This window comes from Notolabrus celidotus, chromosome 10 (genome assembly GCF_009762535.1).
Source record: "Notolabrus celidotus isolate fNotCel1 chromosome 10, fNotCel1.pri, whole genome shotgun sequence".
Taxonomy (NCBI): domain Eukaryota; kingdom Metazoa; phylum Chordata; class Actinopteri; order Labriformes; family Labridae; genus Notolabrus; species Notolabrus celidotus.
In genome coordinates this window covers 34818526-34832990 of record NC_048281.1, presented here as the reverse complement: position 1 = coordinate 34832990, position 14465 = coordinate 34818526, and the positions used below count along the sequence as shown (strand labels likewise).

General features: G+C 41.9%; 1 protein-coding gene across 7 annotated transcripts in view; it reads left to right on the top strand.

Moving 5' to 3' along the window:
• The first annotated feature begins 597 nt into the window (after positions 1–597).
• Positions 598–14465, top strand: part of caska (calcium/calmodulin-dependent serine protein kinase a) — an 87826-nt gene continuing 73958 nt past the window's right edge. For all 7 annotated transcript variants that reach the window (XM_034693864.1, XM_034693860.1, XM_034693863.1 and 4 more), the window contains exons 1-3: positions 598–702; positions 7867–7944; positions 8053–8125. In XM_034693864.1, coding sequence (XP_034549755.1) covers positions 626–702; positions 7867–7944; positions 8053–8125 — 228 coding nt within the window. In that variant the 5' untranslated portion in view covers positions 598–625. The remainder of the gene's footprint in view (positions 703–7866; positions 7945–8052; positions 8126–14465) is intronic.

Genomic DNA, 14465 nt, shown 5'->3' with positions numbered 1-14465 from the left:
GGATCTCTCCTGCTCACTCGTTAGCACGGAACTTTCTCCCCTCTCTTCTTCGTTGGTACGTTGGGTCTGCATCTGGAGTTCTTCCTCTGTAAACTCTGGTTCATAGAGGTCTCCTCTTGTGTCCACAGTAAAGGGCATGTCATCGTCGCTGTCAGAATCACTCATTTCTGCAGTTTGTAGTTTTTGTTCCTAAAAGTGTTTACTGCTAAAAATGCTACGTGCTTGTTGATCCAAACAGCTGATCGGCGTGTATCCATGCTCATGTAGCGGAAGAACACCGGTCTGTGAGGTGCGTCTGAAAGTAGTGCCAAAGCAAAGACTGACGGCAAACTGAAGAGCTCCAATTTGTCCAATAAGTAGAATGCATTAAACAGGGCACATAGAGCACATTAATAAAAAGGAAAATAAAGCATCAAATCTGAAGGAAACACCAAAAGTTGAACATCAATTCAAAACCTGCAGCAGTCAGGATCTTGGATTTTGAAGCGTGCACACATGAAGCACATCTCTCCTCACTGAGACAGCGAACAGATCTAATCATATGTTGTGTTTCTCTGATATTAACCTGCATGCTGTCTCTGTTTCTGTGTTTTCAGACCTGAAGAGGGAGGCCAGTATCTGCCACATGCTGAAACACCCACACATCGTGGAGCTGCTGGAGACCTACAGCTCAGACGGGATGCTCTACATGGTGTTTGAATTGTAAGTCTGCGCACACGGAAACAATTCAGCCCACACAGACACCTCATCTCACACCTGCACACCTGAGGGGGTGAGAGAGTGATCGTACCTGTGGTGTGAGGACGAGGAGGGGGTGTTAGGTAGAGGAAAGAAAGGACGGAGAGAGAGAGAGAGCGAGTCCTGCGGAGGTTTTATATTATCTGCTCTGATATGAGACAGCTTGTTAGCTGAGGAGGGAAGAGGAAAGGGAAGGATGGGGGGAGACGGTGTGAAGGAGGGAGAGAGCAGAACTATATATACGAAGGGATGGAGATTAGATTAAGATTTCACACTTGCTGCTACCTCCAGCCTTCTTCAAAGCCGCCGTCTTCCTCCCAGCGTGCTCTGTATCTCCATCTCTCCTCCTCTCCCAGAACTAATTCCTTTATCGGTTAATTCTGTTATCCCTGAGCGGGCGAGCGCTCACGCCGGCCGTTATCACACGGCTCTGTGCAGGAGAGAGAGGAAACTTTCAAGGAAATGCAAAGGGGACTCCATTTAAAGGGATTTTCATGGTAGAGGAGCTCATATGTGCTGCGGTTTCTGTTTCATGTATTCACTAAGGCACACGTGGATGTGAGGAAGGTTCGGGCAGAAGCATAAACTGGCAAAATGTTCTATGTTTATTCATCCCCATGCAAATGAAGGGATCAGGCCAAAAGGAACTGGAGGGTTTATTTTTTTCAATAACAGAACAAGCTGCAAACTCCAGGGCTGAGACATGAAAACACAGCCGCAGTTCCTTCAGTGTCCACTAGAGGCTGACTCCAAAAGAGAGTCAGTACCCATAGAGCCTCATGTTAAAATGTTACAGCAGAAATAAACAGGTTTACAGCCTGGTACAAAAAAAGGTTTGGGTCTCTATAGCTCATTTCTCTCTTCAGTTCGGGCTGAATTTTCAAGATGTAAAGTTGTGCATAATTAGGGGCGTGGCCTCTTTGAGTGACAGGTGGGAACTGCTAGCAGGTGCTAGGCGTCACCTCAGGTCACGCATTCCCTGAACTTAACCTCTTGCTAACAGACCTTTTTCTCTGTTTACTGGCACATTTGTTATTTTCAATGAGAAATTAAAACAAAGCTGAAGTCCCAAAAATTGCAGTTCCTCAAGTGTCCACTAGAGGCTGCCTCCAAAAGTGAGTCAGTCCCCATAGAGTCCCATGTTAAAATGTTACAGCAGAAATAAACATGTTTACAGCCTGGTAAAAAAAACTGTTTTGGTCTCCTTAGCTCATGTTTCTATTCATGACAATTGTACAGGCTGAATTGATTTTTAACGTACCTGTTAAAAATTGACCATAATTAGGGGTGTGGCCTCTTTGAGTGACAGGTGGTTCATGAAAACTGTCTGCTAGGTGTCCCCTCAGCTAACTCAGTCCTTGAATTTAACCTCTGGCTAACCGACCTTCTCTAATGTTTACTGGAGCTTTTGTTATTTTCAATGAGAAATTAAAACACAGCTGAAGTCCCAAAAATCACAGTTCCTTCAGTGTCCACTAGAGGCTGCCTCCAAAAGTGAGTCAGTCCCCATAGAGCTCCATGTTAAAATGTTACAGCAGAAATAAACATGTTTACAGCCTGCCACGAAACGGTCTTCTTAGCTTACGCCTCTATTCATGACAACTGTACAGGCTGAATTTTTAACGTACCTGATGAAGGTTGTGCATAATTAGGGGCGTGGCCTCTTTGAGTGACAGGTGGGAGCTGCTAGGTGTCCCCTCAGGTTACTCAGTCCCTGAACTCAACCTCTGGGTCACAGACCTTTTCCTCTGTTTACTGGAGCGTTTGTTATTTTCAATGAGAAATGGGAAAAAAAGCTCCCAAAAACTGCAGTTCCTTCAGTGTCCACTAGAGGCTGCCTCCAAAAGTGAGTTAATCCCCATAGAGCCCCATGTTAAAATGTTACAGCAGAAATAAACATGTTTACAGCCTGGTTTAACATCAGTTTTTGGTCTCTGTAGCTAGTTCTCTATTCATGACAACTGTACGGGCTGAATTTATGTAACTCAAGGTATATATGCATAATTAGGGGCGTGGTCTATTTGAGTGACAGGTGGGAGCTCCTAGCTTACTGCTAGGTGTCACTTCCTTGAACTTGACGTCTTAACAGGCTTTTCCCACAGTTTTTGCTTCATGAAAGAGTGTTTGACTTCTCCATATGTATTAAAAATGTCCAGAGTTTGATATTGGTGCTAACATTGAGACAGTTTTACATTCAGGCTGCAGGAAGATTTCTTTGCAGAGCAGTCATGGTGGAAAAATGCTCACTACTTTATGTGAATCTCAGATTACCATCCTGGCTAATCATGTGAGAGAGATAGAAGAAGAGAAATATGGCTGTGTCGGACATCACAGGCTGGTTTAATTGGTGCAGGAGCTTAGTGACAATAAAGAGCAGGACTCAGTAATTGGGTGGAGAACAAGAGCAGAGCAATTATAAGAGAGAGAAGCCGCTGCAGCTGAAAGCCTCGTTCACTATTAACCGTATGTGTCGGAGGATTCAGAGCATTCATTCCAGCTGTGACAGTAAACAGGAAGTGTGGGGGTCTGCCCCAGACACTCAGTGCTGGGAATCTGTCTTTGTCTTTACTGCAAATTACTCCGGAGTAATTTAATAAACGCAATAAGCTCTAAACGTCAGCATTAAATCATCAGCCCCTCTTGAACGCTCAGTAATGTGGAGCTCTGTGACTCTGTGTAAATACGCTCCTCTCTCTGAAAGGAGCGTGTTTGCTCACGCTCTGAAACCTGGAGCTCGCTCTGACACTTTCCACGTTCGTTTAAGGATTATATGAATTCATGGAAGTGGAGTGTGCTGAGTTACTGCTGCACTTTAATCCACAACAAATCTGTGACCCACAAGATTCAGATTACCCTTTAGAGACGGCCGACCAACAGACAAAGAGTTATGAATATATAAAGGGATGCTCTTGTGGGATGTCATCGCGGTGGATTGTGTTCCTCCTGCTTTTGCTCTCCATACATGTTTTTTCTGGCAGACGCCAAATCCTGCTGACCTGACATTAGCATCAATAGAGGTTTATATTTGGCACTTTAAATACACAAATACCCAACATGCAGTCTACATCAATCAATCAATCAATCAATCTTTATTTGTATAGCGCCAAATCACAACAAACGTTATCTCAGGATGCTTTTACAAACATAGGAGGTCTAGACCACACTATGTCAAATTATGAACAGAGACCCAACACCAAGACAGGGTAAGACTCAGTCTGACCCCACCTTAATCCATCATGAGCATTGCACATCGCAGTATTTAGCTAGTTACAGTGGTGAGGAAAAACTTCCTTTTAACAGGCAGAAACCTCCAGCAGGACCAGACTCATGTTAGACAGCCATCATGCCTCGACCGAGTTGGGTCTGGAAAGACAGATAGAGGGGAGTAAAAGAGAGAGAAGTGATGAGACGAGTCGTAGAAGCTGTTGCCGCTGGAGTCCGTATCAGCTGGAGTCCAGATCGTCCGCAGCAGGAGGACGTCTACGGCAGCTCAGAGGAATCTACGAGACAAGGGAGCTCAGGGACTCCAGAAAGGTCTATGGTTAGTAACTTTAATGGGACAGGCAGAGTTAAAGTAAGTGATGAAGGGGTTGGGGGGAAGAAGGTGAGCTAGGATCCCAGTGTGTCAGTGTGCCAGTTCCCCCGGCAGTCTAGGCCTATAGCAGCATGACAAAAGCTGGTCCAAGCCTGATCCAGCTCTAACTATAAGCTTTATCAAAAAGGAAAGTTTGAAGCCTACTCTTAAAAGTGGAGAGGGTGTCTGCCTCCCGGACCCTGACTGGTAGATGATTCCAAAGGAGAGGGGCCTGATAACTGTACATCTACACACATAATTATTCCCACACTGCTCAGGTTGTTATTCTACGTGTCTAGTCCTTTTCTGTTTGAGAGAAATTATTTAAAGAGTGTCAAAATTTGATTTGGATTCTTCTCTACTTTTAAGTACTGCATGCTTTAAAAAGGTCTGTTTCTGCAGGAATCCTTTCTGTAGTATTGTTGGACTCTCAAAATAGCAATCTGAGCCCGTCAGCGACAAAACAAGAACTTTAAAAGTGTCATGTGATTAGGGCTGGGCGATAATTCAATAACGATAATTATTGGGATATAATTTTTCTGATATAAATAAACCTGTGATTACACTCCCAACCACTAGAAAGTGAGGGAGCGCTAATGAGCCTTTAACGCTAGTTCCCACCCAACATTAGACAGAAGAAGAAGACAGCATTGAACAGCCAATCATGTCGCAGGGTGAGAGGTAGGCGGGGCTTAAAGATGTTAGGAGCAGAATGTAAACACAGCTGAGACGAGGGACAGTGACTCTGAAGAAAACTGAAAACCTAGCAGTCGACTCTGAGTTAACTATTAACTTCATACACTTCATTAAATCTACTTTCAGGATGTGGGGAAAGGAAGAGCACAGAGACAACTTCTGCTGTGAACACGTTTAATGTCCACCACAAACGTAGGACAACTGAACACTGAATAACTGTGATGCATTCACTGCACTGTGGGAAACAACATCACTCTGCCTGTAAGCCTTAGTAATCTTAAAGAGCACAACTCAAAACAATACTCTATAAACTGATACACAGAATATAATTTGATATATATTAGTTGTAAATTTGAATTAAATTATGGAAATAACCTCAACCTGAGAGAAATAAGAATCTACAAACTGAAACTTCACAAAAAATCTCATCTCACACTAAAGACCTGCTTCCTGTTAGCAGCGTCAGAAATGATGGATTCAAGAAGATCATCAGAAACTAAATCCAGATACAAGTAAGTAAGTAAGATTTATTTATAGAGCACCTCTCAAGAACAGAGGTCACAAGGTGCTTTACAACAACAACAATAGAAAAACATTAAAAGGCAAAACAGAGATTGCAACTAAACACAAAAACATGACATAAAAACAGACAGATTAAAAAAAGGCAAGTCTAAACTGCCCTTTGAACCCGTCCACAGTTCTCAGTTCCAGAGGGAGACTGTTCCAGAGTTTAGGACCAACAACCTGGAAAGGACAGTCTCAGGACCTCAGAGTCCTGCTGGAGTTATAAGGCTTCAGCAGCTCCCTAATGTAGACTGGAGCCTGACCACTGAGCGCTCTGTACACAACAACAGGAATTTTAAACTGGATCCTACATTTAACTGGAAACCAGTGCAAAGAAAGGAGGATCGGTGTAACATGAGATCATCTAGATGATTTGGTCAACAGTTTAGCATCAGCATTTTGGACCACTTGTGGGCAGTTCAAGGAAGCATTGCTAAGACCTGTCAAGCTAACAAACTGTCTTCAACTTTCACTCAGTAGCAAAAATCAGCTTTTACATTTAAAGGAAATCATAATTTGATATTTATCATGATAATTATCAATATCAACTGATATGAAGAATATTTTATCGTGATAACATCTGTTTCTATTAGTGGTGCAACGGATCATCGTTGATCCGTGATCCGTACGGATGCCTCTCCACGGTTCGGCACGGACGTGGTCCGCGGATCGGTTGATGAAAAAAGTTGCGCGTGTTCACGTGATGACCGCATGTTCAATCCACACTCACTCGTCAAGCGCAGCTGTTGTCATGGCAAGTGAAGGAGCAGAGGAACTTGAAAAACCTCCTGCATCTTGTAAGTCACATGTATGGGAGCATTTTGGTTTCCCTGTGAAATACAGTGAATGCTGAATGTGCTTGAGCCACGTTATGAAACTCCGTTGCACACCCACTAGACCAGAGGCCGTCAATACGCGACCCGCGGGCCACATCCGGCCGCCTATTTGTGGCCCCCGAACTGTTATTCCTTCACTCTGTGTTTTGGTCGGGTCACTGCGTGTTTACCGGGACTTGTCTCCATGTCAGATACGCAGACAGGCTGTCACTGGGTCACTTAGAGTCCACTGCTGAGTGCAATTTTTAACTTTCACTTTGGTTTATGGAGCAGTTCGCATGTTGGCACTTTGCCAGCTGTAGGACCCTAGAATGCACGAAAACGGTGTGTTCAGTTTGCAGCTCAAAGAAAAGTGGACGGTGAAAATCAGCAAATGAAAGAAGAATGGAGTGAAACTTTTGAAGTTCCTCTGCTCCTTCACTTGCCATGCCATGAAATGCAGTGAATGAGGCAGGACTGGGCCCACAGATAGGGTGCTTTGCACATGCAGCACATTTTGAGTTGAATCTTGTTTTTATTTAATGGGCAAAAGTGTTTTACAAAATAAATGGAGGACAAAGTTATATTTGTCTTGTCTTCTTTTTTTTTTTTTTTTTTAATGCTGATCCGAAAAATGATCCGATCCGTGACTCAAAACCGTGATCCGATCCGAACCGTGAGTTTTTTGATCCGTTGCACCCCTAGTTTCTATATTGCCCAGCTCTAGTTTAAAGAGAGAGATGGAACAGCTGATTGTGGTTAAAAAGTCATCTTCCTCTTGACTGAAGATGTCTGTTTCTGTTGTGATCCTTTCTCTAATAACAATCTGAGCCAATCAGAGACAAAAACAAGAACTTTAGATAAAACTAAAAGAGCTATTCCAAAACTTTTTCTACCTCGTGGTTGGAAAGAGCCCAGTTTTAAAAATAATGGAGCTGACCTTTACACCAGCTCTTTTATTTGTTCACTTCTAACTGAAATGTTTTTTTTTTTTAAGCTTTCTTTTTTGCAGAATACAAAAATATAAGCTGCCTTTAAGTTCAGCAGAAACAAAGATGCTTACATAGAGCAGCTGCAGACACTAGTCCAGAATAACTCTGACCGCCTCTCGCTCTCTGACCTGATGGAGAGGTCAGCTGCACTTTCCCCAGCGTCAGACCGATGTCTGTTCTCTCAGTGGAGGTGATACAGATGTTTCTACCTGGAGGTCAGAGACTGGAGATAATCACAGCATCCCCTAAGCTCACTCCTGAGTCCATTCTCACCTGCTCAACCAATCACAGAGACACACTGCTGCAGTTTTAATAGGTCTGACCTTTCTGAGCCAGACTCCTGCCCTGACCTTTACACCACACTCACTCACTCCCTCTCTCTCTCTCTCTCTCTCTCTCTCTCTCTCTCTCTCTCTCTCTCTCTCTCTCTCTCTCTCTCTCTCTCTCTCTCTCTCTCTCTCTCTCTCTCTCTCTCTCCCTCTCTCAGTATGGATGGAGCTGACCTGTGTTTTGAGATTGTAAAGCGGGCAGATGCTGGCTTCGTCTACAGTGAAGCAGTGGCCAGGTGAGATTTGCATCATGATGATTCACTCCTGCTTTTTGCAACAATCACTCAAATGTCACCAAAACTTTATTTAAATATGAACATAACAGTTAAATATCTTTTCCTCAGTCACTACATGAGACAGATCCTGGAAGCTCTACGATACTGCCACGACAACAACATCATCCACAGAGACGTCAAGGTATTCTGACTCACTCATCTTCTACTTCCTTGACTTTTTCTTTTTTGCAACTTCAGTCTTTTGGTGGGTTTGAAAGCTGCCAATCAAAGTCAGGTGTTGGCCGAATAACAACAACAACATCAGGCCTCTGCTGGTCTGAGGAAGACGTGAGGATTGTTGCGTCAGATGTTTGCTCCTGTGGTTGCAAATAGTCTCATTTTTGCAAGTCTTGGAAAGTAAACAAATACTTACAATAAATATTATGATTTCTTCACATTTTTTGGATTTATGTATTTTCTTATCAATTCCTGCAAAACGTGGAGTCGTTTATGAGGGATGCATCCGGCTGAGAGTCTCCAGTTAACAGGGTCGCTGTTTAAACCAAAACACCGGCCGATCTCTGCCACGGCTTTTTGGGTTCAGAAGGATTTTAAAGCCGTGTTGAAACGTCTTTGCTACTCGCGCTTATCTGCTCTCACGTGTTGATTCAGTGAATCCATCTGTGATGAAATATAGCACCATCTAAAACAGACCAGCTGAGTCTCTTCATGCTAACAGGCTAACTGTTGTGTTGCTCATAATGATACCTGCCTGTCCGTCTGCATCTATGGTGTCATCTGTGATGAATGGCATTCCTCTTTGTTTAGCTGCCCTCTACTGGTCTGGTGGTGTAGTGCATTTACTTTTTTTTTTCTCCATACGTCACTGGCCTGATTTACACAATCTACCCGGGACTTCAGTCCGCGGTCGAAACACAGACAACAATGGGGGCACAGGAACCTTTTAGTTCAGGGGGAAGTAGATCTGGGGACTAAAAGACCCTGGAACTCTTGGTTGAAATGCACCTTTAGTTCCTTGAGGTGTAGTTCCTGGAACTAAACATTTTTAGTAGTACCGGTTGTGATGGAATTCAGCAACAAACTGGACACAGAAGACTCAGGAGACTCAGACGGCTTACGTTGAAATAGTTTATGTAGAACTTGATCAAGGAGAAATAACATAACAGTACACAGGCAGGAGAGTGCAGTGCAATGCCAAGTCAGTTCTGCCAGACAAAACCCTTGGCATGGTATTTATTCCCTCTGAAGACGACACTAAAGTAAGATAACCATGTTTGGACAATAGGAACACAACAAGTAGGAAGAAGACCTGTGCTCTAGTTCTGGAGACAGTAAGTCAACCATAACACATAGATAAAGACAGGAGCAGGGTGAGAGACCTTGACTACTACCCTGACACGATCTCGCCCGTCACAGACGACATAGGAAACAAGTTACTCTAAACATGACATTTAGACTGAAAGAATACCATAGTTAAACATTCTTACATACACATATATAAGACTATGAAAATTCCACGACACCGGTGGGGAAGCACCTTTAGTTAATGTTTCAGTCTGAGTCAAGCATGAAGAAAAGAGGACTCTGACTCTGCTCGGGGGGTCACATGTGTAGCTTTAGAAACATCTGACCTACAGATGAAGAGCACGCTTCATGCAAACCTTACTGTCATGAATATATAAAAGCATGCACCTGCAGGATTGTGTTCCTCCTGCTTTTGCTCTCCATACATGCTGTTTGTCCTGCAGACATCAAAGCCTGCTGACACCTGATTGGTCGATACAACTAGGAAATGAAACCAAAGCTCTTCTGTCTTTGATATCTCAGCCTTACTCTTAGCTTTGTGTAAATATTGGATTGCATAATGTGATAAGGTCGGTGCGTTAGCTTGCGTCATCGTGATGATTAAAGGTCAGTATTAGTTCTGCAGGTAACCATTGTCCTCCAGTTTTTACCCGACTCCTCTTACCCGTCGATGCGGTCTAGTTTCAGGAAAGTCAGACTTCTGCTTTCACAGTGGCGTCTTTCTTCTTCCCAGTTGCACTCACAGAACAAGCAGCAGCAGCATTTCCCCCGGCAGCCTCCTCGTTTGAGACTTTTATGTGATACTCAAAGATCCCGGCTGCACTCCTCCCTTTTATTTGTGTTTCACTGCCTTTTGAAGAGCTTAATAAAGCAGATTACAGAGCCTCGTTTAGCTTCCAGCTCGTGGATTACCATCTCTCTCCCTCCTCACATTGTCTTCAGGTATTAGTCATCACCGTCTCCACAGTCCCATCCCTCCCTCTGTATTCAGTGCTGAATCACAGCTCCGGCTCTGAGTCTGAACATGAGAGCGATGCAGAGTTCAGACAGGCAGATGAAGATGTAGTCGGATGTTTACAGACTCAGTTTGTGTGTTTTTAGAGCATTTCCTGGATATCACAGAGATTTCTGTTTCATATCTGCTGCTGCACACACTCTGTGTTCTGAGGTTCCACTCAGTGTTTCACAGAATTGTGCAGCCAGGTATGATTCCTCCAACACACACACACACACACACACACACACACACACACACACACACACACACACACACACACACACACACACACACACACACACACACACACACACACACACACACAGATCTGTTTATTTGAATTTTTACACAATACAAAAGTTAAATGTAAACGATTAAAGCAAGTGATGTTTCTTGTATAAGAAACACAATAAGTGAATAAACAGAAAAGAAACCATTAATAATGAATGATAATAATTTAAAATGAAAAATAAATAGAAAAGAAAATTCAAAATAGTGAAACTAAAATAAAAAATGCAAAAGGTAAAAAAGCAATAAGAATAACAATAAAAAACATTTAAAAAATAATAATGATAAATGAAAAAAAGTGAGTAAATAATAATAATAATAATAATAATAATAATAATAATAGTCATAATAATAATAAATAATAATAATAATAGTAGTAATAATACTTATAATAATTATAATAATAATAATAAATAAATAATAATAATAGTAATAATAATAATAATAATAATAGTAATAATAATAATAATAAATAAATAATAATAATAGTAATAATAATAATAATAATAGTCATAATAATAATAATAAATAAATAATAATAATAGTAATAATAATAACAATAAGAAGAAGAAGAAGAAATAAGAAATAATAATAATAATAATAATAATAATAATAATAACAATAAGAAGAAGAAGAAATAAGAAATAATAATAATAATAATAATAATAATAATAATAATAATAATAATAATAATAATAATGTGAAAAACAAATTGAGAAATACATTTAAAATCACACTCTTTTTCTCATGCTTCATTTAATCCCAGACATGACAGAGGATCTTTGACACATTAAGAGAACACTACTAATCTGTGTGGTCTAACACAGGGATTTTCAACCACTGTGCCGTGGGCACACTAGTGGTCAGTGATCGTCAGTTGTGCCGTGGGACATTATCAAATTTCACTTAATTAGTCCAATAAAATATTATTCAAAACTGCAAATAATTTGCCGTGTATTGTGTCTGTGCCTGCAGTGTAGTGACAGGTGGAGTAATTAAATACTTGTCCATGTACTGACCTGCGCTACCCGCCCACTGGGTGGCAACAAAGCACACTAATGATGCGTGTGAGAGGTGTATGTGACAAGACGTAGGCGTACAGCAGCGACAGATAAATATTCAAAAAGGAAAGATGAAAACACCAAACAGGTCCCTGGACAAAAACAAACCCAGATAAAGAGCATGATATGGGCGGAGGAAAAGGCAACTTTTATAAGAAAAACTACAACGGTGTCTGAGAGAGCTCTCAAAGCGAGCTACTTAGCAGCTGAACTCATAGACAAATCAAAAAAGCCACACACTGTGTCAGAGACATTAATACTTCCTGCAGAAGACTTTGTAAATAAGATGCTTCGCCCTGACACAGTTAAAGAAGTAGCCAAAGTCCCTCTCTCAGATCAATAGATTCATATATTGAGAGACTAAATGTGTCATTGAGTAAAACTTTTGGTTGGTGGTGTGACTCAGGATTTTTTTAATGTATGAAATGTGCCTTGACTCAAAAAAGGCTGAAAAACACTGGTCTAACAAACACAGATTCATCATCATGTCGTCATATTTAAACCAAAAAAAGCAGGTTAAATTTCTGTTTCTCCCAAAACTTAAACACAGGATGAAATCTGAAACTGCCGCCTGCAAAATGCAGCGTAAATACTACCTGTGGCAGGTTGACATTTCAGTCCCCGGCTACTGTATACCTACTGAAGATTATATTTTCACATTAAAAATGTATTTTTAAAACAGATTCCTGAGCTGAGAGTCAAGGATGAGGATTATATTTCCCACACCTCTACCTCTGACTTTGTGTTTAACATTTTAGAGCGTTCTTTATTTCATGAGTGTCCAGTGAAAGCTTTAAGAACCTCTGCACAGACTCTCTGAGACTCTGATACCTGCTGCAGACTTATCAGGTCTACCGCCTCAGATTTATGTCCTCTACAAGGTAACACACACCCCACAGTTCATGCACACACACACACACACACACACACACACTCACATGCAGTGTATTAACAGCAGAGTTGTCCTTGTTGAATATGCATCAGCTGAAGTGAGCTGCATCTCTTCGTGCATGAAAGTCACTGAATTCATTTAAACCTGGAGTCCATAAATCACCGTGATATCTCTGTATTTATCTCTGTCCTCACCGCACAGTGTTTGTGTGTCTGTTTCTCTACCTGTGTGTGTGTGTGTGTGTGTGTGTGTGTGTGTGTGTGTGTGTGTGTGTGTGTGTGTGTGTGTTACGCCTCTAATTGCTGCAGAACTGTAGCATTTGTTTGTGTAGCTCGGTTTGAATCCACACGTTGGAGGAGCACAGGTTTAGATTTTGAAGGTGAACTCTCCTTTCAGAGCCGGCTTGTGTTCGTGCTCCAGCGTTCTGTTTTGAAGTGGAAAGTTTGATCTGAAACACACGCACACACACACACACACACACACACACACACACACACACACACACACCCTGACTGACGGCGTGTCGAGCAACCCGAGGAATCCGTAAACACAGAGAAGCTTGTGATGTAGACATGGATGATAGGGTGCAGACTCACAGCTTATCTTACAACAGGTGTGTGTGTCTCCTCTGCAGGTAAACCGAGGACACACGGCTGTACCTCTGTGAATTTAAGAGAACAGGTTCCTGGAATAAAACAAAAAGTCTCTACAGAAAAGTTTGCAGCGTTCGAGTCTTCAGGTGACATTTCATTTTATAGAGACAGAAAGAAAACTTATTTTTACACCCGGTAAGCTGGTCGTGTTTACGCTCATGTACAGGAAGTGTATTTATATTTAAAGAACCGTAGATGCTGTGCTTGCAGAGTTAACGCCTCGTTAAAGGTGCGTTTCTACTGAAATTAGCAGCAGAGATTGTTGTGCTTGTTGTGTGTGTAGTTTCAGAATGTGTCAGGTGTGAAAGGTTTTCACATGTTCATTTAAAGACCACTTCAGATTTGCGCAACAGGAGGAAAATAAAGTGAAGCAACACCTCTTTAAATAGTGCAGATTGTGTGTTGCATGGTGCATTTTTGAGAGGAAGCAGATAGCTTAAAAGCACATAGCTTGCTTTGGCCCCCGATCCGGATCTGTGTCTATAATATTGAATATTTGCAGATCCCGAGTCCTGATCTGATACTTGTGTTTGCCTTGATAAAAGTTGACCAAGAGATAAGAGAGTTGAGCTGCACCTTTAACAAAAATAAGTGATTCAAAAAATAACTTAAATATGTCTCATGTTTATTCCATTCAACTTAATCCAGCTAGCATTGTTGCAAAACTCATAATCTGTTTTTTAAGCTCTTCTGTATGAAACCAAGAAACTGCTGGGCATGCATCACAGCACGCTTAAATCCCAGGCTGCTCTGAACAGCAGCATCCAACTGCGAGACTTAAATATAGGGAGTGACAGTGAGATTTAAACACGCCGGTTGCATGCCACTAGCTAAGGAGCGGCATGCCGGTATAGAGAACAGCATCTGCCGCTAGCCACGAGGACTTCTTCACTTTAGCTGACTTACTTTTCCTCCATGGAAGGAAACTTTTACACCATCCTGAACCCAGAAAGGACCAACAGGTTCATCATCAACAATGACAGCCCAGAACATAACACCAGCACCGCCTTGTAGACGTCGTAGTCGAGTTGGAGCAGCATAGCCACTTGAAATCCAACCAGATGCCCCCCCATCAGGTCCTTTAAGGGTTGCCCAGCACTCATCAGTGAATATATACTTATATATATATATACTTTGGAGAAGTCGGCCTTCATGTATTGTTGAGCCCATTCCAGTCGTTTCTCATGATGTGTTTTCTTCAGTGGAGGTCTTTTCTTTGCCTTTTAGACCTTTGCCTCTCGTCTTAGCGTCCTACATGGAGTAGACCTGGGTACATCGTCAAGCCCCACAGCTTCAGAGACAGCCTGACTGGTCACTAAGGGTCT